The sequence below is a fragment of the Passer montanus genome, unplaced genomic scaffold (genome assembly GCF_014805655.1).
Source record: "Passer montanus isolate IOZ18808 unplaced genomic scaffold, ASM1480565v1 scaffold131, whole genome shotgun sequence".
Lineage (NCBI taxonomy): Eukaryota > Metazoa > Chordata > Aves > Passeriformes > Passeridae > Passer > Passer montanus.
In genome coordinates, this window is record NW_024359944.1 from 252,150 (window position 1) to 279,743 (window position 27,594).

Below are 27,594 nucleotides of genomic sequence, written 5' to 3' on the forward strand. Positions count from 1 at the left end.
TTCCATATGAATATGTAAATATATTATCTTCAAAGTCTGTCAGAAGAAGACAGCATCTGAAGATATAAAAGCTACATGTCAGTCTGATCTTTCTGTTCAGTAATTACCCAAGGACGTTCATCATTAAAATTAGGTAAAAATAATAATGTTACATCACATTTCAGTGCAATCTTCAGAATGACTGAAAAATTTTCCAGGAAGGTTCAACTGATTTTTGAGGATTGAAAAAAGCTGTATTCAAAAATGTAAGCTGGGACAGTTTTATTTCCTAGATTATGGAAGTTTTGCTGTTGTAGTTTTCTTTTCCTCCTCCCAAACTTAGAAATCTAATGAGGAGTTTGGCTTTGAGGCAGGGACACTCCTTGTCAGCCTTTACCAGTCAGTCATAATCTCTCTTTTTGCTAATATCAGAATTTCCAACAAAAGCCTTCTGTCACCAGGCATCAGGGTACCAGCTTTCCCAAAACTGCTATCCAATTTTTTCAGATTTGCAGGAACCCTCAAGAAAACTTGCTGGTTACCTAACACAGTGAGAGGCTGAGGGCTATGAATCCTAGAGAACCTTCAGGGAAGCTTCAGGCATAGCAGAGACAAGGTCTAGTAAAGTCCTTGTATGAATGTTTAATTCCAGTCGTGCAAGAAATCTTATCTGATTCATTTGCAGTGTTGTGTTGGAGCCTGTGTGATTTGGCAAAGATCTGAGGCATTTTGGGACCCAGCAGATGTGAGCAGCAACAGCAGAAACAATTGAACCCATCCTTCATTCTGCTAGGCAGCAGGATGGATTTTATGAATTCCACACTGTCACCCTGTGCTGTTATTACCATGACAAAAGACCTTGCCATTTGGGCACTGTCCATTCCTCAAATTTTTCAGGCTTTTAGCCTGAGTCATGGCATGCTTCATGATTATTGTGGGTTTGATTATACACTTCTTAGCTTTTGCACGAGTTGTCCTTGATGACCTCTGGTTTTCACACCAGATTTTCATCAGGCCCAATCTGCTGCTCCTGTCTTTCTCCTCTGTGTTTTTCTGCCACAGCTAGAATAACTGGAATCACAAAAATAAGTTTTGCAAAGCTTGCCAAAAATGCTTCCTCAAAACAGAGGAAGCATGATATTTGCAGTTATAGTATGCACACTAGGAAGGGAGCTATTCTAGTCTCTCTGTTGAGTGAAAACAGATGATAATTTATTAGCTTCTGCTGTCAATTTGATAAATATGAATCTTTAATAAATTTGATATTGCCGTGGTCGCCAAATCTAATACAAATGTTGCACTTCATCTGTTGCTGATCAGCCTAGATTGCCTGAGGACAGACTATTGATCTGAAATGTGTCCTTGTGGCATGTATAAAACAATTTCCATTCCAGTTTGCAGTGACCACAAGCCATTTTTTGCAATTCCTAGGGAAGGTCTGCAGATCAGGAGATCCTTTGCTTTACTTGATCCACAAGCACCTTTCAAATCCTAATTTAGAGATTTTCACTGAGGCTAAGTTTGGGGGTTTTTTCAACCCAGAATGATCTCCAAGTTTAAAACGTTTGCTTTCTGATTATCAAATTCCAGTCTCATCCTGACACTGTAGATACATGTTGCCCAGAGGATGGGTATATGGGCACCCAGCCCTTCCTGCACCAAAATAAGGCACCTCAGCTGGTGGCTAACTGTAGCCACGGCTGTCCCGGTGCTCCCTCTGTTGGAAAAGTTCCGACATGTCCTTTCTCCCTCTCAAGGACGTGAACACCTCTGCCTGGGAGTCAACATCCCATCCTCCAGTCAAACCCAAAAGAGCAGAGCGCTGTGTCCCTCTGCTGCTGGTACCTTCCATCCTCCCCAGCTCAAAAGCTGGTGAGGGGGACTTGGTTCAGCAGCAATGAACAGAGCAGCCTTTATTAAGGACTAAGAAATAATCACTGCAATAGTCTGACCTTTTGGAAATATTCTTCCCAGGTGATTCCCTGGTGAAAGGAGTCAGTTGTTTGAGGTTTTCCAGGGAACACAGAGCCTGATTTCCAGCAGAGGGCACAGGCTGAGGGACAGCCGTGGAGGGTGCGGGACTACAGCTCCTCCCGGCCCTCCTAGGCTCCTCTCTTTCATTAGCACGCTCTCTTTCTTCTCTAGATGTAGTTTAGCCACAGCTTGCCTCGGATTTCACCCGAGGCTCAGAGCTTTCTGTGAGCAGGGTCAGACCTGCAGACAGCAGAAGGAGCAGCTTTGGTACCCCCATGTGTCCATCCCACACCTCCAGCAGATCCCTGCTGAGTCACACAGAATCACAGAATCAATTTGGTTGGAAAAGACCTCTGAGATCAGTGAGTCCAAGCTCTGGCCTAACAACACCTTGTCACCCAGACCATGGCACTGAGGGCCGTGTCCAGTCCTTAAACACCTCCAGGGGCGGTGACTCCACCACCTCCCAGGGCAGGCCCTTCCAGAGTCTAATCGTCTTTCCTGTGAAGAAATTCTTCCTCCCCTGGCACAGCTTAAAACTTTGGTCCTATCACAAGTAGCCTGGGAGGAGAGGATGGACCCCACCCGGCTCTAACCTCATTTCAGACTTCCCTTGTATCTGCAGTTTCACACCAACTCATCCCAGACATGTGCCATGATGTGAAGATCCTTGTCAGCTGCCAGACCTATCAATGACAAATCTTCTTTGGTGTTGATGGCACAGGCACTGTTTATTTCTGTTTCTGTTACTTTTGTGGCAGGGCTGTGCAGACGTGGCCAAAGACACAACTGTTCTCTTGATGTTTGCACCTGTAGTCATTATGACAGCTGAGTGCATGCAGGAACCCACGTCATCTCAACTGTAAAAAAACAGGTGGGCTGGGACCTGGGGTCCTTTTATGGCTTCTGAAGGATCATTTGGCACTGCTTTGCCCCAGTGCTTGCCATGCTGCACTCATTTAGCTGGTGTGATGGTTATCTAAGCAGAGCTGAAAACAAAGGACCCCAGCAAGCCCTAAGGGCAGAGCCAGAGCAGATACTTCAAAGCAAAATCCCGGGCTTGTGCCTAGGACATGTGAGGGAAAGCCTCCTGTGCACAAGTGAGCCTCTCTGAAGTCTCACTCCAGCTGCTGCAAAACGTGCTCCTCTTCAGGTGCCTTATTTATCTGCACTTTCTGCTTATCATCACTTGAGGGCAGTTAAGCTCATGACAGGTCTTGCTCTAGCCAAGTGTGATTTGATCGAATGTTAGCATTTTAGCTGTTAAAGTAAAATGCAGCAAAGCCAAGGAAAAAGTCATTGCTTTGGGGCTGACGGTGTCCAGATTGTGCCAGGGAAACTGTAGCTGTTAATCACCATCTTCCTGGGTGGGAGAGGATGCTCTCCTTTTGCTTGAATACACCCTGCTTCAGTAGATTGGCTGGTGCCCCTAAGATCAAAAATACTACTTGTGAGATTATCCTGCAGCATTTCTTGACACAGTCTGGCCTGGCAGGGCTAGAATTCTTGGACAGAATTTGCTAGCAAACCATGTTAGTCATAAGAAAAAAAAAATTGTCGTCCAGTGACCAGTGTCCATCTCTCAGCGTGTAACTGCACATGAATGCCACAACAGTGACAGGAGGCTGAGTAAGTCCAGCCAAAATCAGTTTCTTGGAGAGGATAGACATTTCCTGTCTCTCATTCTTGGTCTGAGTGACTCAGTGGCTCTGTATGGACACTGTGCAGGGTGTGTTCTGGCACATGAGAAATAAGCACCAGAACTCCCAAAGAGAGGGGCACAGGGTCCAAGAGGGAAGGCCAAGATGTGTGTAGGGCCATGAGCCTTCAAATCCCACGAGGTGTGTGGTGAAAACCAGCTTGCACCAAAGTGATGCTCAGTGGTGTGTATCTACCCTACAGCAGGTACACAGCTGACTGCTGCCTCCTTGCTGCCCTTCTGGCAGCCCTAGTAGTCCCTGTGCCATCCCTTCACCTTCCATATGACACTATTGTAATTTTTCTCCTGAGTTTTTCCTCTCCCTGCATTAGCAGCTGTGAGCTTTGGCAACAGAGGTGTGGGTGATGGACGCACACAGCTCCTGACCCTGGCCTTAGTGATAAACACTGGGATAAAATATAAGATAAAATACAAGGTAAAATACAAGTGTGATCTGAACTGATACCGAAAGAATAAGCAATATTCCTGTGGCCCTACAAAGCTCTGAGTAGGCTAATTAGCCGGGATGATGGCATGGCTAATTGGACGAGGCTGGGTGTGGTGCTGGTACAGCTGTTTTGCTCGTATATACAGGGAGGAAGCCTTCTTGATTGAACTTGAACTGCCTGTGGATCCTTCCTAACATTCCTGATTGAAGTTTCCTTTTGGTGGGACCAGGTGGCACCTGATCTATAGAAAAGATATAGGATGTCCTATCTCTCCTTGCTCTTTGTGAGTGTTGGACCAGATGGGTTTTGACTCCCTTCCAGACCTCATTTACTCTGTCAGGAAGACTTCAGAGTCCTCCTGAAAACAAACAAGCCAACAAATTGCCCCAGCAAACCAGAAAATCATAGACCAACACAAACCCCACCTTGATGTTTGCCTCAACCTAGCACAGGAACTGAGGAGCTGTACCTTGGGCTCTCTACCAGTTTGCTCTGGGATACATGTTCCAGGGGCTGCAGCTGCCTGGTTTGGCAGGGAACGTGCATGGCTCTGGCTGAACCAGGTGCTACAGATGCTGCTGCTGTGCCTGAGTAATGGCCAGAGGCTTGTGTTCCAAGGAGCAGCTGTTAAAGAGATATCAGGGGACCATTTAGCTGAAGTTACAGCAGAATCGAACAATAAATCCTCTGCCCGATCAGCTGTGTTGCTGCAGGCAGGGCTGTGCTGTGCAGGCCAGCAGTGGGCAGTCGAAGTCCATCCCAGTGCCCACCCAGTGTTCACCCCACACCCGGGGGTGGGGGGCCTGGAGGGGTGTCCCCCACAGTCCTCAGGAGAAAGCAGGAGTTTTGTCTTGTGTCAGATTTCCCCTCGGTCTTTGCACTGCCCTTAGCATCTGAGAGGAGTCTGCTGGCCAGGCAGGAGCTGGGAAGGTTTCAGTGTGAGGAGGAAGGTAAAGCAGCTTTGCTTTGTTTTCTGAAATGAGTGAGGTGATTTCTTCCCTCCATGTCCCAGTCCCAGGCTCTTGTATTTTTCATACTTCATTAAAAGTGTTTGTAATCATATGAGTGACTTCAGAGGTCAATTAAGCCTTCATTTGGAGGCTGCTCTGGGTGCTGGAAGCCCTCCATTAGGCTGGGCTTCTGCCAGGGAAAAAGCACTACATAGTCTTTAACAACTGTACCAGCTCCGATCTGCTTAATGTTGATTTTCCTATTAAGTTCAGCTAATACTTTTCTAATTGTGTGAGCTGGGCCTGAAGCCAGGCCTGGTGACTTTTGCCAGCTGCTTTCAAGGCTGAATCAGAGATGAGCAGAACCCTCCCAAACACTTCACTGCACATGTGCTCGGCCCCGTCTGAACAGCGGCTGCTCTCCCCAAAAGTGACTCAGTCCCTGCTTTGTGCCCCAGGTGCTGTTTCCCAGGGCAAGCCCCATGGAGCCAGGAGATGTGGATGCCAGGGAGCATACTCAGCAGAGCACCAGGAGCCTGGCACTGCATGGAACTTGCCCAGGAGGTGCCAGAAGGGATGCCATGGGCTCAAAGGCCAGCCCACATCTCTGCCTGTTGATTAGCCACAAAGCAGGAATTATTGTGTGTGCTTTCTGAGGCAGGTTATACACTACAACCTGCACAAGAGGGGATATTTGCAAATAGAAGGACATTCACAGCTCTTCCACAATGTGGAAGTCAGGATGCTGGTGTGTTGGTGCGGTAGGAGACTTCAGTCAAGGAGCTCAGAGATGTCACTCACCTGCTGTGAATCTGCTGCTCATGAGAGGGTGGTATGACAAACCTTCCAACCCAAACCATTGCTTGATTCTATGAAATTTAGGCAGATGTATAAACTCATTGCTGGCCAGCAAGGAACCTAAGCACATCTGATTTTATTTAATAATTGAATTGCTTTCTTTAATTAAAAATGACAAGGCAATTAAATAATTTCATTTTTAAAATCTTATTTAATTTCAATTAGCTCTGATTAATGGCTATTCCTTCGAATCAAAATATCAATATGATAGAAAACACTAGTTTGGAATTTTTCATTTCAGGAACATTACTGTCTTTTAACTTTAAAACCCTTGCAGCTCTAATACAATTATCATGTGCCAGTCAAGTTTTAATGCCTTATTACATCTTAACACTGACAAATACAAGAGACTCTGAGCTTGTGTTTGGAGCTGATTTGCTTCTACAAAGTCCCTTGTTTGGAGCCCCTGTGGACTGCAGCCAGCCACTCCCAGAGAGCCTGGGCTGTGTGACCAGGTGCTAGCCAGGGCCCTGGGGTGACAGCAGGCCACCAGAGTTCACTGACAGCCACAGGATTCCCACGTGCTTTGACTCTGCAGATCTTCTGGAGCATTTGTTTTTCAAGGATTTCTCTACTAAGGCAGTATTAAGAATTACATGTTTGAATTAGGAAATAAGGTCTGGAAGCCAAAACTATTTCTTTTCTTGACGATAAAAATTAAAATTTAAAAAGCAGCCATATGACAGGTTCAAAACCCAATTCATCGTGGAATTTCTGGCAGCAAAACATGGCTTCTGTGTAAGGTGTTTGGTACACAGGGAGGGAAGTTTAGAGAGCTTGTAATTCACTGCAACACAGCACTAGACGTCCAAGGAAGTCATAATTGTAAATGGTTTCCTGGTAGCAGAAAGAAGCAGGAGGGAGCCAGGCTGTTTCAGAGCAAAGCTGAAAACACTAATTGATTTTTACTCACTGGGAAAGAAGATGTGGCATGACAAATGGCTTTGTGGTTTGAATCATTAAGGACCGAGGAGAGAGTTGCTGGCTAATGGGGCTGTACTGGGCAGAAATGGCCATGTTGGGCAATTTGCAAGGTGTGCTCCTAAAGCATAGGAGGAGTCATCAGGACCCTGGCTGGCATGGCGTGGTGTGCTAGGGGGAAGAGGGGCTGGAAAGGATCAGAGAGGAACTGGCCAGCATCTGCTGCTTGCTATGACCTCTGGGCAGAGCAGGGCTCCTCATGGGAGGGCAGAGATGGCTCTGCCCATCTGGGAGCAGGCTCAGGGTGCAGGGCAGTGTATCAGAGCCCCTGAGAGCGCTGACAGGCCTTAGGTGTCCCAACCAGCCCCACCTGGGCTCCCACCCACACCCTCTGTGCATGGACCAGGGGCTCCACTTAAACTCAGCTCTCAAGCTCTGTTGTAGGCTTGTCTGTCTCCAACGCCATCTCCTGCTAGGCCTCTCTAAATGTTCTGATCCATCCCAGGGCTGTGGATGGCCACTGGTTGGTCCCTGTGTAAGCTGCTTTGCTCAGGTGCTGTGGGATGGTGCCTCAGTGAGGACACAGCCAATGCTGGGGTTGTCCTCAGCTCCTGCCTTGTCTCCCTTTGAGCAGCATCTCCGCTGCTGCCACCTCCTTACATAGCACGTTTTGCAGCACATCCTCCTGAGAAGGTCACTGGAAGTCTGCTGAGCAGCAGAGGGGTCACCAGACAAGCTCTGGGAGGAAAGGACTGCTTATGTCTTTGGCCTGTCACCTGGAGGAGAGGTGCCTTCTCCCTAAAGCAAACACATTTCTTTGCTGAAATAATAGGGTATGGGTCTGGTGCTCCTTATTTCACATATCATATACACATCAGGGTTTATTCTGGCTCTTGGAAGAAGTGAGCTCAGAAAAAATCCAAGGGTCAGTTTTCTAACATTAGGCTGGAATTGTCTTTATTTACTTCTACAGACCTGGCCAAAGCTCAAGGCACTCTAATGCTATGTATTCTTCAGTAAACACAATTAACTGGAAACTCAGAAACACTGATATCATCTTTTCCCTTGTGACTGGTCACTGTGAACTGCTGTCTCCAGCCAGAAATTCAACTTCCTTTTCCCCCAGGGTCAGAGAGTAGGTGGAAATCCATTTAGCTTTAAAAAAAAAAATTTAAAATTTTATTGATGATGACGCAGCTTAGCTTGGTTAATGGCAGTGGTCAAAGGGTAACAAAGCTTGGGAAGAATGGGAAGGTCAGGATTGTACAGAGACAGTGGGTCCCTGCTATTCAGCAAGAGATGGGTTTTTGTCCCTGAGGCATTCAGGTGGGATCATTAGGATCAGGACATGCCATGCCCCCAACATTCAGCCACAAATCTCCACCAACCTGGAGACCAAAGCTGAATTTTAAAGTCCTGTTTTACCATCTCCCCAAAAACCCTCTCTGAAAGAATGCAGAAAGGCCCTCTAGAGCTTCACCAAGCTCCAAGGCAGAGGCAGATAAATTATATTTTTAATGGGAGCTCTTTGATGTGGTGTTAAAAGCCCTTCTCCAGATGATCCAGCCTAGTACTTCATGATCTTACAGCTGGAAAAATCTTGTCTGCTGCCTAATCTAATCCTTATTTGGTGTAATTGAGGGCAAACATTTCTTGTCCTTACCCAGCATGGACACACTAACAGTTTATCATCTTCCTCTCCATAACTGCAGCCTTTTATGGCTGTGATGTTTAGGTACTTCATGTATCGTTACCCTGCGTTCCTTCGGTCTGCCCACTTCTAGATTGAACAAACTCTCATTCTTCCATCTTACCTTTTAGGTCTGCACTCTGGGCTCTTTCCAGTCAATCTGCAGCCTTCTTGAAGAGCAATATCCATCTTGCAACCTCTTACCAAATGTCTGAAGGAGTCAGAGTCCTGTGATTATCCCACATGTAGGTGTGTAAGGTATTTGTAACAGAAATACTAAGGTTGAAGTGAAGCCTGAATTGTAGTGTATGTAAAGAATGGACAAAAAGCAACAGGGTGAGGATCAAATGAATGACCTGTACTGGTAAGGTAGAGCACTGCTCCCAGAACTGGGTTTGTAGGGTGCCATTCCTGGTTGTAAAACTGAAGAATGTGTTTATGGCATGACCAAAAGACCTGCAGTCTGGTCAGATCACAGCACAGACCAGGCATCACAAGATCCCAGGTCTCACCAAGAGAATGGCAATTCACACACCACTGCATTTCCTGATGGGCCACCAGGAAAGCAAACGTGTCCAGACTAGGAGAAGCAGATAAGCCTCAAATCTGAAGAGTTTAGCCTGTGCTGTTGGTGGCAGGAAGGGCAGCGTGTACAGTTTAAGGCTCCATTTCTGCACGCTGTCCTGTGCTCTTGGCGCATGGTCCCAGCCTGGTAGCCTTTTACCTCCTGGGAAAAAAATTTGTCTGCTTAGCTGTGATTGAAAGCTTCTGTGTCTCATCCGTTCATCCTGTACTGACTTCCAGCAGCCTGTCTGTGTGCATGGCACACTCTGCTCTCCCTCCCCTCACTCCCTGTGCAGGATTGCTCATGTTCTAAATCTCCATGCTTTTCCTCATTTCAGTCTGTAGTTAAACTGCTGCTAAGCTCTTACATGCTAGGTTCACCACTGCTCTTCCATGGCTGCATATTTGGGGATTCTGGACTGATTGGAAAGGGTGAGAGTGTCTCCAGACAAGCCCTGGAGGTTTGATCAGATGTACTTGCTGCTAAACAAAGTATTTGCTTCACTGAATTGCAAACCCTGGATAGTTAGGCCAGTTATGTCCATCAATGGAGGCTGGTTGAGATAGTCATGTTTCTATACCAGTACTGAAACAGGTTAACTGAAAACACATTAGCAGCTGCAGAACACAGAATAGCTGGATAAAAATATGATGGAGTTTTGCTTGGAATAATTTCCCTGTCCTTATATAATAATTCCTGATTTCGTGCTCCAGGTCTGTTACTGTTTTGTTGTGATACTGTGAAAACAGAGTTCAAGATAAAGAATTTTTGTAAAGTTTATTAAGGGATAAAATAGACAAAACTCCAGTGCTGGGGTGCTCCTGGTGGACAGCCAAAGAACATGCCATCACCTGAGGTACATGCATATTCATGTGTTTCATATATTATTCAAGCATTCTTATAAACTTTCTGATGTTTTGGGAATTTCTTTGTTTGGGTTCTTCACATTCTGGCTTATCACCATAACATCCTGTGTGTCAGGTCAATATATTTTATTTCTTCTTCTGTGTCTCCATCCTGCTGTTTTATATTCTCTGATAATATTTTTGTATGTCCTCCTTAAATTTAACATGGTATTCTTTAATTGTCCTCTGGTGCTTTGGTTTGTATCACAGTTATCTTATTACTTGCAGGATTCAGTCAACGGAAAGGAGAACATGATCACTTTACACCATTTGTTTGGTTACATAGAGGTATTTTAACACCTAGTGTACAGCTAAGGTCTATAATATAGTATATTCACCCTACTACTATTTCTATAAACTGTGCATTACATACTTAAACTTATAGATTTTGTTATACTGACAAAGAGCTAAATAAAGGTGACATGATATTATATCTGAATACTTACAATGCAAATGCAAAAAATAATATTTATAAACATGAAAGCCAATATATTGCATTCCTCTTTTTTTTAAACAATACTAAGCAGGCATTTGACTGAATTATTTGCTGCAAGATAGTTGGTCTAGGGCTGAGGGAAGAATATCATGCCCTCTTATGAACAACTCTAGGCAATATATGAGAGGGAAATTGCAATGGAGGAAGAAAAATCCTGCTTTTAGAGCTGCCCCCATTTCCCTTCCCGTATATACTGCATATTACCTTGAGTGACTCAGACAGAACAGACAAGCAGGATTTTAGAGGTAATTTCTTCAAAATTTGAGTGTGCTTTGGTCTCTGCTGCTGACAGAGTCCATCCTGCCTCCTGTACTGCCCTGTTGGGGTTTAGACCAAGTATGCATATACTGGAGAATTTAAAAAGCACAGTGGGGTCAGCCTCTATTATCCAGGAGCTATAAGTAAAGGCAATCCACATCTGGATGTAGGAAAATGGAAAAATACAACAGCAAACCCACTCTTGTCAGCACCAGATTTCAAGCAGCAAAGCAATTGTGAGAAGCTCAGCAAGATCACAGTGATGTACCTTGGACATGAGCGTACACAATGTGGGTATCGTCTGTTGTCAGCTCCTGTTCCCTCCTAGTATGAGCATGGTGGGAAATACTTTTTGAGGACCATCCCTGGGGAGTTGGCACCAGGCTGAAGATGCTGCAGTGGGATATGCTGGCTCTAGGACAGTGGATTCTTGAATGGGAGCAGTCTGAGCCTTCATGAGAAATGCCTTGAGCCATGCCTTCAGGGGTTAGGCCACTTCTTCAGCAGGTCGTGCCCTTGGCCACAGCCCTGTGACTTTAACGTTGTGTGATGGGGATACAGCTGGCAAGACAGCTGGCCTCTGTGCCTCCTGCTGCCTTCCTGCACACCTCATGGAGCAGTCTGCTCTGAGAGGTGCTCCTTAACCCTCAGAGAGAAAAGTCCTGTTTGAGCACAGTTTTTGCTCGGTACAGAAAGTATCCCAGTGCTCACTGGGAAGCTGCAACAGAACAGCTCACAGACCAGGGAAACATGCTCAGGGTGGTGCCTTCAGACTGCTGTAGCACAAGGATCTGAGCACAAGCGATTAGCAGGGAAACCAGGCAGCTTCGGAGCTTGTTTTGATTTCTGCTGCATCCTTCCAGTCTAACACACTTAGCACACATCAGGGAGCAGGGCAAGGAGACGCTCTGTTCTCATATCTTGTGAACTCAATCAGTTGCATAATATGAAACACAAGCAGCAGGAACGTGATCAAGTGCAGAGAAGGGACACATCAAGCACTTTATTGCGGCTGTGGGAGGGGTGAGCCAGGCCTCTCTCTACCCAATTTATCTTTTCCAAACTGCCTTTGTGCCTGTTTTGCATCAGCTGCCTGTCACTCTAAATACAGCTCGGATTTCAAGGTAGCTTCCCTGGAGCCCTTGTCTACGAGAACAGGAGGGGTAAGCACCCCCTGAAGCCCCGGAGCGATTCAGAGAGTTTAGATGAGCCACTTCCTCTACATGGTACTCGCAGCGGGGCAGGGATTGCTCAGCGGCAGTGCAGGGCTGTGCAGAGTGTGGGGGGAGCCAGGAGCCAGCACGTGTGTGAGGCAGGTGAGAGACAGCACCAGGGCAGGGGTCACCGTATTCAAAGGGCTCCTACGAAGGGAGGGAAATTACCTTTTTTCTTAAGATAAGGCTTAAACTTTTTTCCGTGTATGTGTCCTGCTGCAGCCAGGAGAAATTTTTGCACCATGTGAAGGAGTGTGCACCAGGGATCGGGGTATCACGGCAGCCTGAGCTCTTGAGTGTTTCCACTCTTGAGCCTTCTGCTTGTCTCTCATCAACAAGTTCTTAAAGATTTTACAGATCCGCAGTGCTTATTCAGAGATGGCGCTGCAGATGCACAAGCCCACATCAGAAGGGACAGACCCTCTGCACGTGGCAGAAACTGCAGCATCCTGAGGGCGAGCCTGAAAAAAGACAGGGAGAGTTGCCTTGTTGATGCCGACTTAGAAAATTACAGATGCCCATTCTGTTGTGTGCCAGTGAAAGATTTGATGTGATGGTTTACCAGATGCTCTGCATGCCTGCTGGCAGCTCAGCCTCATAGATTTTGGTTGAAGGAAACAGGGTTAAAAGATGGAGAGCAGCAAGGTATGTTGAAGAAAGAGAGGGCAAAAAGAAATCACTTCCAGGCATCTGCCACTGTCACAAGCCATTTGCCCCTTTGCCTAATAAACAGCAACAGCATTTGCTGTTCAAAGCATGTCTGAAAGCTATGGGAGTATATAAGGACTGTGAGGGGCTTCTGGGTTTTCTTGCTCCATTTTGAAGTTCATCTCTCATCCTTGTTATATTAGCGCTATTTTTAGCTGCTCCTGCTCCGAATATAAGTGATTCTCTATGATGCATCTCAAACACAAGATGACAGTAAAGATGGTTGGGTGTTGCTGAGCTGAAGAATCATTCTGGAGCTCATATGTGACACAGTTCTCTTAGAGATCCTACTGCACTGTCCCAAAGCACTGGAGTGCTGCTTTCAGCTCACTGTGACCTCCCTTGCTGGTCAGCAAGGCCACTCAGCACATGCAGATGCTCCCTCCAGGGACAGATGAATGTCCCTGGAGATCCTTGGCTGCTGGACAGTGTTCCCAAGGATTGTTTTGTCCAGATGCTGTGGGATGTGTCCCCCTCCTTCCCATGGCTCATCTCAGGGCCTCTCCTCACAGAGTTTCCTGCCCCTTGTGTACATCACTGGCTATTCTTTCCCTTTCCAGCTCTCATGACCCCAGCCTTTCCTTTCCCAGGCAGTGTGTCTCCATCCCATTTCTCAGCCTGCCCCCCCCCCTTCATAGGCACCATAAGATGCTGGTGCTCACATAACAGGGAGAAATACAGCTGGTGTCTGGTGGCAGCACAAGGGCAGGACACAGCCCATGGAGCAGAGGTGAATGCACAGGGCAGCATGGCCATGGTGTGCAGCTGTCCCCGTGATATGGGGAGAGGACAAGCAATGCCCAGGAAGGATTTCCTGGCTGATGGGATGTTGGGCATATTTTGCTTGTTGTCTAGTGCTCAGTGTAATAACCCAGGGCCTGTGTCTGGCAATCCTTTCCAGGTGGGACCAGTCCATTAGGGAAATTAAACTGAGTGGCAATCTCATGTTAGATTTCGGTGGGTGAGGTTTAGCTGGACTGACTGGGACTGCAGCGTTATTTCACAAAATGGGGAAATACAATTTCTCACAAACTGCAATTTCTTATGATGAACAAATAAGATAAACACTCTGTTCTTATGGAGTATAAAACTCTTTGTGCATGATTTATACCATGACAATACTGAGCATTGCTGCTCCTTTCAGTGTGATGCATATCTTTACAGCTGACTTGTCTCTCCAGTGATCAGAGACACGTCCTGGAGCTGAACATACTTGATCTGAGGAAGTCCAGGTCCATAATGTCCCTTTGTGGCTCCGTTTATAAGGTTGTCAAATGTAGTATCTCCTTTGATTTTTTGCATTACATCCTTAGAACCACAAGTCCTTTGTCGATGACCATTTAGGATTGCTGCAGTAAGTGTTGGTCAGATTCCTGGATGATCCAAGTGATCCTGTGTTAGATAAGCCAGTTATGGATACACTGGAGGCTTGATTCAAAACATGTGTAGAAGCCCATATTTTTTCCTCAAAACCTATTTCTAGCGGAAACACCAAAGCATGAATGTGCCTTGGGATAGCAGCTTACTGGAAGCTCATCTGCTGAGCCAGTAATTGCAGTCTTTAGCATCCAGCCTGCATCTGGAGTACCAGAAAGACGGGTTTCATAAGAGACGCTAAAATCTCAGGCGCTTGCATCCTGCTGAGAAGTTCAGAAGGATAAAATGTAACAGCATGAAACAGTTGTTTCCTTTTTTTTGAAAAAGCAGAAGTTTCTGAGTGATAAGGCATTGGATGTTGTCCCTCTGAGCTTCAGCTGCTGGGCACAGCCATGTGCCATATATTTTGCTCACAGCTCTTTCTCTATCTTTTTAAAAAATCTTTCTCTGTGGCACAGTGCAACTCAGGTCTGCCCGGATTTTCAGCACTCCTGCAACATATATTTTAAATAGCAAGATATCCTGACAAAACAGGACTCAGCAAGCAGTGTCTGTTTTCCAGAAGTCTCTGCATATCTGTTATACAGGGTATGCAGTCCCATGCAACCGGTCTCTGCAGCAATTTACATTTGCCCGCTGTAGTAATTTCACATTTTTTGCTACACTGGATGTTTGCCACTTGCAATTTAATTTGTCCGAGCCACTTCCAAGACAGAGGTTAAGAAACTTCAGGCAAGAATCAACTGGCTGTCAACGTTTCCTCTTCTCCTCTCCTCAGTTTGTGAGGTTTGAACTAGTTGCACATCAGGCCCTTGAGCCGACTGATCTATTGGATATCTGGCACCTTTTAGAATTGTCCCTCAGGATGGGGCCCGCATGAAGACCTTTTACTTCTTCTCAAGTCATTGTATGCAGCACGCTGGCATCACGCAGTGCCTTTGAAAAGGTGCTCTCTGCTGCAGCTGCTTGTCCTTGCTTTTGTGTTTCTTTAGCCTGAAATCGTGATTCTTGCCACCCCATTCACAGGCTTGTAAGATGTTTCCTTTTAAATAACAGGCATACCCTTGAGACAGGCACTGACAGATGCTTGCTGCTTCCAAGCTGCCTTTTGTGAGCTGCCTTAGAGAACTCAACAACTAAACTGTGACCGGGGCAGCAAGCAACGTACTTGTGACACAGAGCCATGACCTCACTGACAAAACGTCCCTTGGGCTTTTCACGAGCCAATAAAGCTCTAGCTTTTGTTCCCTGGCATGGGCCTTGTAGCATGGCACCTCTAATCTCGCTAAGCTGCCACTGAGATAAGAGGGAAGGGAGCAAGAAAGGTCCATTTGAGGTTAAGAGAGTAGATCCCTCTACATCTGCAGTGATGAAAGATTTCGTTTTGTAGCTTGTAACTTCTCATCCTGCAGTGCTTGTCTAGGCAGAAGATAGCTCATTCACATTGAAGGGTTGGGCTTTTTAAAGCTGGAGAACAGGAGCCGCTGCACAGATGGGTTGCTAGGGTGCAGAAAGCACAAGAAGTGGTTTTGTTGCACACTGTACATAAAGACATCTTAATTTCTGATGCATCAACTCTCTTCCTGCCTCCCTTGATGCCTCTTCCTACTCTATACCTTAGGGTTAAGCAATCGGCTCAGGAATGAGGTGTGTGCCAACCACTGACTGTGAGCAAGGAGAGATTGATGGGCCCCACAGGGTCACTCTGGGCAGTCCCACCACCACCCATCACAGCTCCTGGCTGAAGGGGATTTCCCAGTAAGCCTCAAGCAGTCAGTGCAAACAGCTCGTGAAGAGCAGGAAGGAACACAGGACTGTGCATTTAAATAAACAGCAGCTCAGTGTCCTTTGTAAAGACAGCGAGTGTCTCCCTGCCTGGGGCTACACAGCCCTGGGAGTGACCCACACAGTCTCGGATCAGCTAAGTGCAACTGGCTTGCAGTAGGATTCTTGGAGTAATAGACCAAAGAGCTCTCAGGACAAAGAGTGGTTCTTTTCCATTCATTTAAAAATAAAACAGTACTGGAATTGGAAAGCCATGCTTTCTGATTTTCCCCACAGCATTTTCCTGGAGAAGCTGGAAGCCTGGGGCTTGGACTGGTGCACTTTTCACTGGGTTAAGGACTGGATGGCAAGGCCCAGAGAGCAGTGGTGACTGGAGTTACATCCAGCTGGTGGTCAGTCAGCAGTGCAGTTCCCCAGAGCTCACTGTTGGGCCCAGTCCTGTTTAATATCTTTATCTGTGATGTGGAAGAGGTGATCGAGTGCACCCCCAGCAAGTTCACAGACACCAAGCTGAGTGGGAGTGTTGCTCTGCTGCAGGGCAGGAAGAGTCTGCAGAGGGATCTGGACAGGCTGGATCCATCAGCCAAGGCCAGCTGTATAAGGCTCAACAAGGCCTGGTGCTGGGTCCTGCCTTTGGGTCACAGCAATCCCAGGAAATGCTCCAGCCTGGGGCAGAGTGTCTGGGACACTGCTGAGCAGAAAAAGACCTGGAGGTGCTGGTCAAGAGTGGGTGAAAATGAGCCAGCTGTGCCCAGGCGGGCAAGAAGGCCAAGGGCATCCTGGCCTGGATCAAGAATAGTGTGGCAGTAGGACTAGGGAAGGGATTGTTCCCTCTGTACTGGGCACTGGTGAGGCTGCACCTCAAGTGCTGTTTCCAGTTCTGGGCCCTTCGCTACAAGAAAGACACTGAGGTGCTAGAGTAGGTCCAGAGAAGGTGCCGAAGGCTCTGGAGAGTACAAGTCCTGTGAGGAGCAGCTGAGGGAGCTGTGAGTGTTTAGCCTGGAGAAAAGGAGGCTCAGGGGTGACCTTATCACTCGCTACAACTGCCTGAAAAGAGATTGGAACTAGGTGGGCTTTGGTCTCCTCTCCCAGGCAGCTAGTGACAGGATGAGAGGAAATGGTCTCAAGCTCCACCAGGGGAAGTTCAGTCTGGACATCAGGGAGAATTTCTTCACTGAAAGGGTGGTTAAGGATCAAAATGAGCTACCCAGGGAAGTGGTGAAGTCACCATGATCGGACGTGGCACTCAGCGCTATGGCTTAGTTGGGATGGAGGTGCTTGGTGAAAGGTTGGACTTGCTGATCTTGGAGGTGTTTTCCAACCTTAACGATTCTTCATGATTAGTCCTCATAATTAAAGTGGTTCCCTAGGAAGGGGTGAGCTGTCCAATCACATAGCTGTTAACCTGTTGATGAGTTCAGGAGCACTATTAATACAGACAATAGGGGGCACACTGGAAAAGGTGGTGATGTAATTGATACCAGCTGATGTGATCTAATGGAAAAATAGATCTTTTCTAATGAGCTTAATAGTTTTTTCATGAGGAAGCTATGGTGGTGAAATAGATTCATAAGTGAATATGACGTGCTATCAATATTTGGCTTAAAGGGTCATAAAATCCATACTAAATGCATTACAAGTGGCTAAATGAGACATTTTGAAGTGATTTTTGTATGAGAAAGCATCAGTGAACAGCCATATGTTGACTGGTTTGTGGTGCAGTGTTATTCAGACTGTCTTAGTGATTAGCAGGAAATGTTTAAGGACCTGTTAATCAAAATGGATGAGGAGACAGAGATTTGGAAAATTGGAAGGCAAGTTACTCAAATAATAGATTTTCCTGTGGTCTGATGGCCATGAGAAAAGAACAATAGCCAGTCCAGAAAAAAAAAAAGCAAAAAAAACCCCAAAAATAAACATGACAAAAAAACCCCAACCAATCAATCAACCAAAACACAAAAACCCCCCACCAAAAAACCATGATATGTAGCGGTTCGTTTGAGGGGGCTCTCCAGGGAGTCCTGGAGGGTCCCCTAAGCTGAGTGTTGGCTGGCAGCAGCAGGCAGGCACGGAGACTCCACACGGCTTCTGAGGGTGCTGATTAGATGAGGGTTTACTGGGGGTCCCATCCCCGGGAGCAACATGGTTACTGAAGGGAAAAGGGGGGAAGGGGGAGGGAGGGGGAGAGAGGGAGAACCTAGGGAGAAAAGGGACCATGAGAGAATCTGGTCTCCTTCGCACAGCTTAACAGGGAGATTCAAAGTGGGCATGGAATAAGACTTGGGCCAGTGGGATTACAGATACACGAGACTTCAGGGGAGGATCACAGGCTTGGAATAAACTGTACATTTTCAAGGGGTGAGACAGAGTATACCATTTGACTAAAATATAACACCACATTTCACCCTTTTTTGTTATAAAGGAAAGATAAAGAGAAATATAACAATTAACAATTTAAAAAATGAAGCAGTAATTACACAGTTTCACAGCATAAAAATAAATACAATTGCAGTGAGGATTATGTTCTAAACAGTCCATTTGACTTGATGCTTGCTTTTGGTGGTAGGCAGCAAAAATAAAATGAGCATTTAATTGTAATAAACAGGTTATGTGGGTCCATATTGCAGATCTTAAGCGAATTTTAAGCATGGGTGAGTGCTTAAAGGGCTTCAGCCTTTGGCACTAAGCTCATATGAGAATTTTGGGATTGGCCTTCTCAGCGTGACTGGCCCAATGGTGTCTAACCTTTTCCCACTGGTTTTTCAGATCACCACAGCCCCCAGTTTTAGGCTGAGGTGCCGACTTCTGCTCCCCCTCTCACGGACAGAGAATCACCTGGAGCCCCCTGGACTCCAGGCAGGTTTACGGCCTCAGATTCTCACCCTTGGATCTGAGCTTTACCACAACTTTCACCTTCCAACCGGTTTAACCCAGAAGACCCCTGGTTTTAGGTCGTTAAAAGAAAAGAAAAAAAAAATAAAAGAAATTTGGCTTCAGCTGCTACCTCTACTCAGGGAGCATTCACCACAAAAACCGTCAAAATAATCTCCCAGACACCATTTTAGGTTATCAGTCACCCTCAGAACCTACTGAGGACAGCATAAACCCAACAGCGATTTTGATTCAGCAGTCTAATACTGTCTGAACTGTTGCTATTAAAGAAACAATCAAAAACTGCTTCTCGTTGGATCTGTCCTTGTGACCTGACAGGGCCCCGCTTTCTAAAACTGAAAACAGGGCAATCTGCAATATGAACACACATTTAAACTAGAAAAGCATAATTGGAAAAACTTCTTCATGGGGACAGGAGCGAAACAGAGAGAGGACAGGTATTGGATAAGAATGATGAAAGGTTAGAGGGTTTTAGGATAATGTTCTAGCTGATGAGCTCTTTTCATCTAGAACCAGTGGATAGGGATTGGGAATTGGGGAGGTTACGGGGACCCAGGGACTCTGTGGAAGAAAAACCTTTTTGGGGTGCCCTGAGCCTTCAAGTGGTTTGCTCCCAGTGAACTACCCAAAATAAGGAAAAAAGGGGTATGGATTGCAGAGAAGGATATTATCCTGCTCTTGGAGTAACAGGGGAAGGAGATCATAAAGTAGAATTTTCAATTCAGTGAAATGCTGAGGCTTAGCCATGTGGCTGCTGTGCCGGGTTTAGCAGGATGGGGTGGACTGCCAGGGGTTTGTTAAGGGGAGGGCGGGTTAGGGATAGAGTTAGGGAGAAGGAGCAGTGAGGGGAGATAGTAAGATTGAGGAAGGGGGTCACAGAACTGATGAAAGCAGGAGAACAGACTCCGCAGTTTTGGGGGATGCGGAGCTCGGGCAAAGCTGAAAACTGCTTCTAGCTGGTCTGGTGGCTCCCCCGCAGAAACTGGTGGGCTTGGGTTCCTTCTTTCGCCGCTGCTGTGGTCCAGGGCATTGGCTGCTGGGGCTCGGCGATCCGCACGGCCCCGCTCTGTGGGGTCCCCTCTCCCCACCTCCGGGCAGGGGGCAGCGGCTCCCAGCTCCTGTCATACAAAAACAACACACTTCATTAGCAAATCCAAACCAGGAGAGGGAAAAAACCCATCCATTTGGGCTGAATAAAATTCTTCCTTTGACACAAGTTGAAATATTTTTTTCTGGGTCGTAACAGGACAAGTAGGCAGGCCAAACCTTGGGGTTGAAGGAAAGAAAAATATAACTCCCACCACTCCCTCAGAATGATTAAGAAATTCCAAGCCCATAGAAATGACAAGAGGCCACTGATACTGTTGTAGGTGCACGTATAAGTAGAAAACAACTGAGAAGCATGGGGAAATTGTCTGGATTGCTTATTTGGTTGTATGAACTGCATGAAGCTGGAGCTAAGGGAGGTTCCAAATGAACGTGCTAACGTCTGCAGAGCATAATTTCAGAGTAGAGCAGGCTCATCAAGAAACTATGACAGCAGACTAAAGCTGCTTTCCCTTTAAGAGTTCCATTTTGCCTCGTGCATGCAGAGCAGAAAGGGGACTGGGTCAGCCTGGAGGTACATCCATGCGCTCCAGAAATTGTCCATGTGAGCGGCAAATGACCCATATCGCAGAAGGGTGACTCATCCCTCCTGCCAGGGCTGAGCTGGGAGGAGATGGCCACTCCTCAGGCTGTCTCCCGGGGCTGACCATGAGAGCCAGGGCCGTGGTCACGCGTGAAGTCACACAGTGCATTGCAGAGCCATGTGAAAGGGCAATTCCCTCAGACTGCTGTGGGACACTGTTTCTGGGAATCCCAGCGCTAGCTGGGGGACCCTGTGGGGATGAGTGTGGCCTCTCCATGTGTCTCTTAGGGAGGTCAGGCTGCAGTCAGTGCCCTGGGATAGGAAATGTGGCTGCATGCAGCATCAGGCTCAGACACAGCTGAGTTCATCCATCCAAGCTCAGATCCCAATGGTCTTTCCAGGGTTCTCTGCTCCCAGCTCATTATCTCTAATTCGCTCAAGCCACATGTCTGTGTGGGTAAGATGCAGCCCTCAGTGCTGGAAGGAAATCTTCCCTGCTAACAGGTGTACAGGTCCCCTCCCCACAGCAGGGCTCAGCTCTGGGCCCACTCGCCTGGGCAGAAATGTCCCCAAAGTGACTACATGTGGAGGGCTTCTGCAGCCTGGGGGCTTGGGGACCAGGGCCACCCTTGTTGATGCTTCTCAGCTGGGTGGGAGCTGCTCCAGTTCCTCACCAGTACTGTCTGCCAGATATGTATTGGATGTGGATGGCCATGGGAAAAATGTGCTGTGCCCTGCCCAGTGTCCCCTGTGCACAGCTGGGCATTTGCTCGCCCCTTCCCAAGGTGCCTGGCTGGCTCTGTGGGCGATGGCAGGGGAGCAGGAGTGGTTCACAGCCCCCGTGAGGCAGGCTGGGGAAGGCAGCTGTGGCAGGAGCGCCCCGGCCCAGCAGCACATCCTCGCAGCCCCGTGGCACACCCTCCCTGCTCCCAGTGACGCAAAGCAGCAGCATCTTCCCGATGCACTCCCATCCCACGGCAGCTGCTCTGGGGTGGGAAGGGATGGGACTGGGGCGGGAGGGCAACAGCCTCAGGGGCAGCTCAACTCCGGACAATGACCACCGTGGCAAGGAAGCAGCGGCGCTCCTCGTGCTCCCTGCCTTCTCCCACGGGCTGCCTCTGGAGCCCAGGGACACATCCCACACGCACTGGTGTGCGGGGCTGAGCACACGTGTGTGACGTTCTTCCCTGGCAGTGGGGGAGGGAAAGCTCCCATTCGGAGCTGTCTCCAGCTGCTCGAGATGCAGCAGGGATGAAGTGTGGGGGCGAGGGATGCCATGGTGCGTTCCACAGACATTTGCAATTGTGCAGGCTCCTGAGAGCCCCTGGGTGCCTCCAAAGCACTGCACAGCACAGGGATGGCCCAGCCTCACCCCCAGCCCTGCACCCAAGCCGATCCTCACTGCTGAGTTCTCCATGAGCAGGTGAAGCAAGCCAGGGATGACGTGCCAGGCATAAAACATGGCGTGAGCTGCTGCTTCACTAGCTGGCAGGGAGGAGGAGGAGGAGGAGAGTTTGCTGTTGAGCACAGCACGGTCTGTACCCTGGGAGAAGAGGCCTGCCTGTGATGGTAGGAGATGGAAGGGATACTTTGGATTGGAGACCAGCTGGGGTAGCTGAGAGGATATTAAACTGCAAGAGCTGGGAAACACAGCTTAGAGGAGAAACAGTGCACAAGCCCAAACTCCTTTCATGGGGTCCATGCAGAGCCAGTCAGTGCTAATGAACTGGAAAAAGGGAAATTTCAGCTACAGCATTTCTAGGAGTCTCCATGCCCGGTCCAGGGAGGATGGTTTTAATTTTAAAGCCCTTTAGGCTGGCTGTTGTGATGGCAGTGCTGGAAATTCCTGATTACAGCCTGCTCACACAGAATTTGGGGAATGCAGAAGGTGACCTGATGTTGACAGCACCAGCATGTGAGTGTCATTACAGCCATGCACCAAATGTGCTTGCAATCCACAGAGAAGTGTGACATTCCTAAATCTGGTTGTACAACATTTTGCAAACAAACTGCACAATTTTTGTGTTCTGCATAGAAGTTCCTTTCCGTAGCAAGCAGCCTTTGTGACCTGCCTGAGCCAGAGCTCCAACCTTGCCAGAGAGAGGGGCAAGGTTAGAGCTTGTAAACACCTTGATTGTGTCAGCCAGATGAGCTCTTGAATTGTTTGAATGTCAGTAACATTGCACAAGTTTGATAGTGAAATTAAATTAAATAGATATTTAGTAAATAATTAGTTAAGTTTTTTTTCTGTTGGCCATATTCTGCAATTCGACTTCTCCCCAGACAGAAGACACCACAGAGCTTAGGCACCAGCTCTGCCAGTGCTCAGTTGCTTCTTACAGATCCACCCAAGCACTGTCAAGTCACCAACACTATAAAAGGACGAGGGCATTCACTCAGGTAAAGTTTTACACTGGCCTGAGTTGGAGCTGGTTTTTAGTCCAAACAGTGCAGGACTCGAAGGCTCATTGCCTCAAGTTTGGGAGCAGGACAGTACAAAAGCATTTTACAGTTAATTAGAGGATTGTCTTTCAGCACAATTAATGATCTGAGAGAATGCAGCATGCAGAGGCAGGTAAAGTCCTTGGGGATTTGGACTCGATGCTGCTGGCTGTAGACTCTAGAGACACAGAAGGGAAAGGTTCATCCTGCAACTTCTGCAGATCGTGAGCAGAGCACTGAAAGGTTTCTGGGAGAGGGGATGCAGCAGTGGATAGTGTGGGCATGCAGCCTGCTGCTAATCGGAAGCTCCTTTATTTCACAGTGGGAGCAGGACTTAAAATGCAGCAGCCCATATGCACCTCCGTCTGCCCAAAGCCTTCCCCTCTTTGATAAGGATGGTACAGGTTGTGCTGAGCTGAAACTCGATAAATATCAGCCAATTCTCTCTCTCCCTAGAGGGGCAGGGAGAGAGATGCCTTTTGCACCACCCAAGGGCTGAGGACAAGTAGCTGAAGTAATTCTGTTCTTGGAACTACAGCAGAGCCAGGGCTGTACAGGCACCACAACAGGTGTTTCGTGGGTTCATTCTTTAGCATAAAGTACCCTCAGAACTGCTTCAAAGACTTCTCTGGGCAGGCACAGTTAAGCCTTTTACTTTAAGTAACCATCTTTCTTTGGTAATACCAGAGTCCCCGGGTCTGGCTTTTGATTTTGCAAATGCAAATGGAGAAGGTGTTGCAGTGACACCCACATCTAAGGCAGATGTGCTGCCAGTCTCCTAAATTTCTTTTTTCCACGCATGTACTTGAGCTGTCCTCAAATTTATGTGCTGAGACATGCACATTTGATATTCCAATAGTGCCTTGCACCCCCCCAGCCTTTTGTTGCAGCCTCACCAAAAATATGTATTCACATGACTCTGGAATAAAACAGGAAAGTCTCATCTGCCTGGGTAGTTCCCTGGTGAATTTACATTCTTCTTTTCTCAAGAGCTTTATTTTCTGCATTCATTTGGATTATGGTAACCTTTTCTGTTTAAAATTCTTATCCCTTTCTTGATCCAGGTTACTTTAAATAGAAGAGGAAAGGAAATTAACAGAGGAACCAGCAAAGCTCATCTCACTTCTCAGAACTGATTCTCTGACCTTTTTTACTACCTGTGTCCCCCCGCAAAAATCTGCTTTTCATCTGCACCATTCCAACTTCCTGCAATAGAGGAAATCCCCGAAGCTTTTTGAGCCTTTTTCAAAGATTCCACCTCTGCAGTCAGACACCGAGCTTCGTTTCTGGTAAGGTTTTCAATCTCTCTCACCCCTTTGTCTGGGTTTTATACGTCACCCTCTTCCTCCTGGGTGGGCAGAAAGGGGACGGGTGCTGCTGCTGCGCTGACTCCTGACTGGGTCACCCAGCGCTGCTGGGCTGTCGGGCAAGGCTATAAAACAGAGGCGAGGCAGCGCAGCAGCCTCGCACACCGGACCGAGCCCGCAGCCGCGCAGGACCCGTGCGCAGCCTCTGCCGCCTCCTGCCTCGTTGTTTTTCCTGGAATACCGATCCGACCTCGGGAGCAAGATGTGCAAGGGCCTCGCTGCGCTGCCAGCCACTTGCTTAAAAAGGTACTGTTTATTTCTGAGCATCTGGTAATGGTCTTGTTAGCCCGGAGACACGCTGATGCATTGCGCTTTGTGTCCGAGGCAGGAGGAAGGATTTGGCTCTGATTATTTTGCAAGATTAGATACAAATGACTGCTTAGAGGCTTTTGTGGTTTTTTCAGCTAGAAGCAGAACTGCAGAAAGGTTTTGTACGGAGCTGGGGGAACTCTAAAGCCTTCCTTCCCATCATTCCCATCATCAAAACCAGCAGCTTTTAGCATTGCGATATTTTGATATTCCTGTCAGCTGCTTCTGCTGCAGTCTTTGCACCCCTTTTCTCCTTTGGCTCCTCTCTACTAAATTTTCTTGATTCTTTTGAGGGGAAAGCAAAACAGACAGGATATAAATTAAGGATTATCCCCTGAAATGCATTTCAAATGCAGAATTGCAGCCTGGCAGGACCAGAGACCCATGTGCCAGCAGGCAGGGATGCAGGGCATGGTGGATGCGGCACCAGCTGGTGCAGGATCAGCCTGAGTTCCCTGGGTGAAGGTGAGGCGCCAGGTTAGGCTGTACCCCAGTGCACGGCACTGTGGGGCTGGTGTGGGGCTCGTCACACCCCTGCCATGTAGTGCCAATCAGGATGGGCTGAACTGCAGCCCTGCAGGACCTGGCTGCACCATGGTCTGAGGGATCAGCCGGGCAGAGCCTGCACAACCCCAGATGTGCTCTCGGCAGCATGGTCTGCCCTATAGCCCAGCATGAGGGGTCTGTGGGCTGGCATGAGCCCTGCCTGAGGGGTATTACTCCCTTTGAGGTGCTCTGGAGTCTGGAGACGCTCAGGAGGGAGGCACAATGCTCCCTTCTCTTCCAGCCTATCCAAACTCTGCTGGTGCAGTGCTGCCTTTCTGCCCACCTGTCCGTCAGCAGCACTCCCGAGGCTGCTTCCTGGCAGCTGTGCAGTGGCTTGGGAAAATGCGAGCACAGACTCAACTGGCTCCTATCTGAGAATAAAGCTTCCTGCTCATGGTTGGATTTAAAAACAGGTGCTGAAAATACAAAGAAAAAGTGTTGACACTTCCAATTTGCAGGAATATTTGATGAGGATAAAAAAAAAATTTAAAAAATTGAAAAATGCAAGGAAAAAATAGTTCACATCTTTTAAACACGTCTGTCCAGGATTCCCAGCAAAATCCCTCCCTTCCAGAAAGCTGTGTGACTGGCTGCAAGCAGCAGTGTCTTGTTTCCTCCTGCTGCCACCCTCCTGCAGACCTGAGCAGTCTCCTTCTCCTGGGCAAGGAGCATGACAGCACTAGGCAGCCCAAGCCTGGCAGCACAGGGTCCCCACGGGTGCCTGGACAGAGCCTGGGTGTTGGTGTTGGCCACAGGCACCCTGCTCTAAAGCAGCTATGAGCTCCCTTTGCTCTCTCCAAGTGCTGGAGCTGTTAAGAAAACATTTCTGAGGCAAGTAGTGAGATCAGGTATGGCCAGGACCCCTGACAGGGCACTGGAGCAGAGAGCAGTGCTAGGGGGCTGAGCAGTTACCGGAGCTCAGCCCTGTAGCACAGCCTCTTGCTCTTTTCCAGGCTCAGATATGAGGAGGAGGAGAAGAATTTCCTGCTTTACACTATCACTGCACCTTGGGGCAGGCCAGGGCTTGCACCCCTGAGCAAGCAGGCATGGTTTACCCACCCCTCGTTCTTAAACTGGAAGGAAACCCAGAGAGGTGCCAAGGCCAGTATCAGCTGCGTATCTAGAAGCTGCTGTGAAGAAAGGATTGTCCTGAGCTGGGAGGAATTAAGGATGAATCTTCAGAGGAGCTTGTTTTAGAGCGAGGGAGTAGCTTGCAGCCAGTGTGGGCTGGTTGTGGTGGAGCTCTTGGCTCATCCCCTGACCTCAACCCACAGTCTTGCTCCAAGCCATTAACTTCCTCCCTTCCCTCTGTGTCATGGGCTTGGTGGGGTGGCCTGCATGGCCCTGCTGTTCCTGTGGCCAGCTGATGAGGTGGGGAAATGGCAGGGGATGCAGGAAGGGATTAGTAAGGAGTTACCACACATTGGCAGCTGGGCAAATCGGCTCCAGGAGAGGTGACACACAGAAAAGCATGGTGATGCTTTTCTATCACAATATTTTTACTGTAAACAGTAGGAAAACAGCAGCTTCTCCCCCTTTGCCACCTGCTTCCAGGGTGATGACCTTCTTAGCAGATGTGGTTGAACATGAAAAATTACTTCTTTGGCATTGGTTTGTTTGTCTAGAATGCAAAATGTGCATTATGCAATGAGTGGAAAATCAGCACTGGAGTCCCTGTCAGTGACCTGCATTTGTGTCACTGAGTAATGCTGGAGAAGCCTGTGCAGTGAGGAGGCTGCAGAGGGAGTGCAAAGCATCGTGTTCATCTCCTCCTTGATTTTTTTCTTTCAGTGCCAAAGACATGAAGCACCGTCTGGGCTTCTTGCTGCAGAAGTCAGATTCCTGTGACTACAGCTCTTCCCAGGGCAAGAAGGAGAAGTTATCTTCAAGCCAGAGGTAAGAGCAGGTGCTGTCACCTAGTTAATCCCAGACTGGCTGCAATGTTGTTTATTCCTTCACCGAGCTGGACTCCATTAGTGTTTCTGCTGCTGCTTCCCAATTCTTCCTGAACACCTGTGCTTGAATCTAGTGTAGCAAGAGCCCTCAGGTGTTGATAGTCCTGTCAGCTGACTATCAACACCTGAGGCCTTCAATTTCCATGAAGAATGCTGAACTATAGGTCCCTTCTGCCACCACTTCCATGATTCAAGATGAATGAGCACAGGGGAGGATGTGTACAGTGTTTGGCACAGGGGAATGACTCCATTCCAGACCCAGTGCAACTGGACACATTGCACAATCAGCGTGCCATGCCTCTTTGGGCTGGATTTGTGAAATGGTCCACACAGCTGCACAGAGGTGTAGGCACACAAACCAGCCAGCAGCCTGTCAGGGCTGCCCAGTCTGCAAGGAGACAGTGTTCTCTTCAAAGAGGGCTCCAAGAGCCAAGGTTTGCTACTGGAACAGATGAACCCTAGGGTGTTCTCAGTGTGGTAGAGGGAATGAATGCAGCATGTGCTCCCCATGTGCTTCCAGTTCCCACGTTCCTTTCTTCCACATAGCTACTGTTCCCCTTACAGGTTAAAGGAACCAGCCCTTTGCAGTTCACTGATATGACCTGTAAGAGTGATTCCAGGTCTG

General features: G+C 47.9%; 1 protein-coding gene across 7 annotated transcripts in view; it reads left to right on the forward strand.

The window, feature by feature from the left end:
- Window positions 1–27,594, forward strand: part of RGS4 (regulator of G protein signaling 4) — a 33,223-nt gene that overhangs the window by 2,021 nt on the left and 3,608 nt on the right. Inside the window, exons 1-3 of one of the 7 annotated variants that reach the window (XM_039699283.1) lie at window positions 23,258–23,361; window positions 23,857–24,081; window positions 26,806–26,910. In XM_039699283.1, coding sequence (XP_039555217.1) covers window positions 26,816–26,910 — 95 coding nt within the window. In that variant the 5' untranslated portion in view covers window positions 23,258–23,361; window positions 23,857–24,081; window positions 26,806–26,815. Of the gene's footprint in view, window positions 1–23,257; window positions 23,362–23,610; window positions 24,082–24,125; window positions 24,406–26,805; window positions 26,911–27,594 lie in introns of those variants that run through there. The other 6 variants (XM_039699280.1, XM_039699284.1, XM_039699282.1 and 3 more) reach the window with 6 other exon arrangements.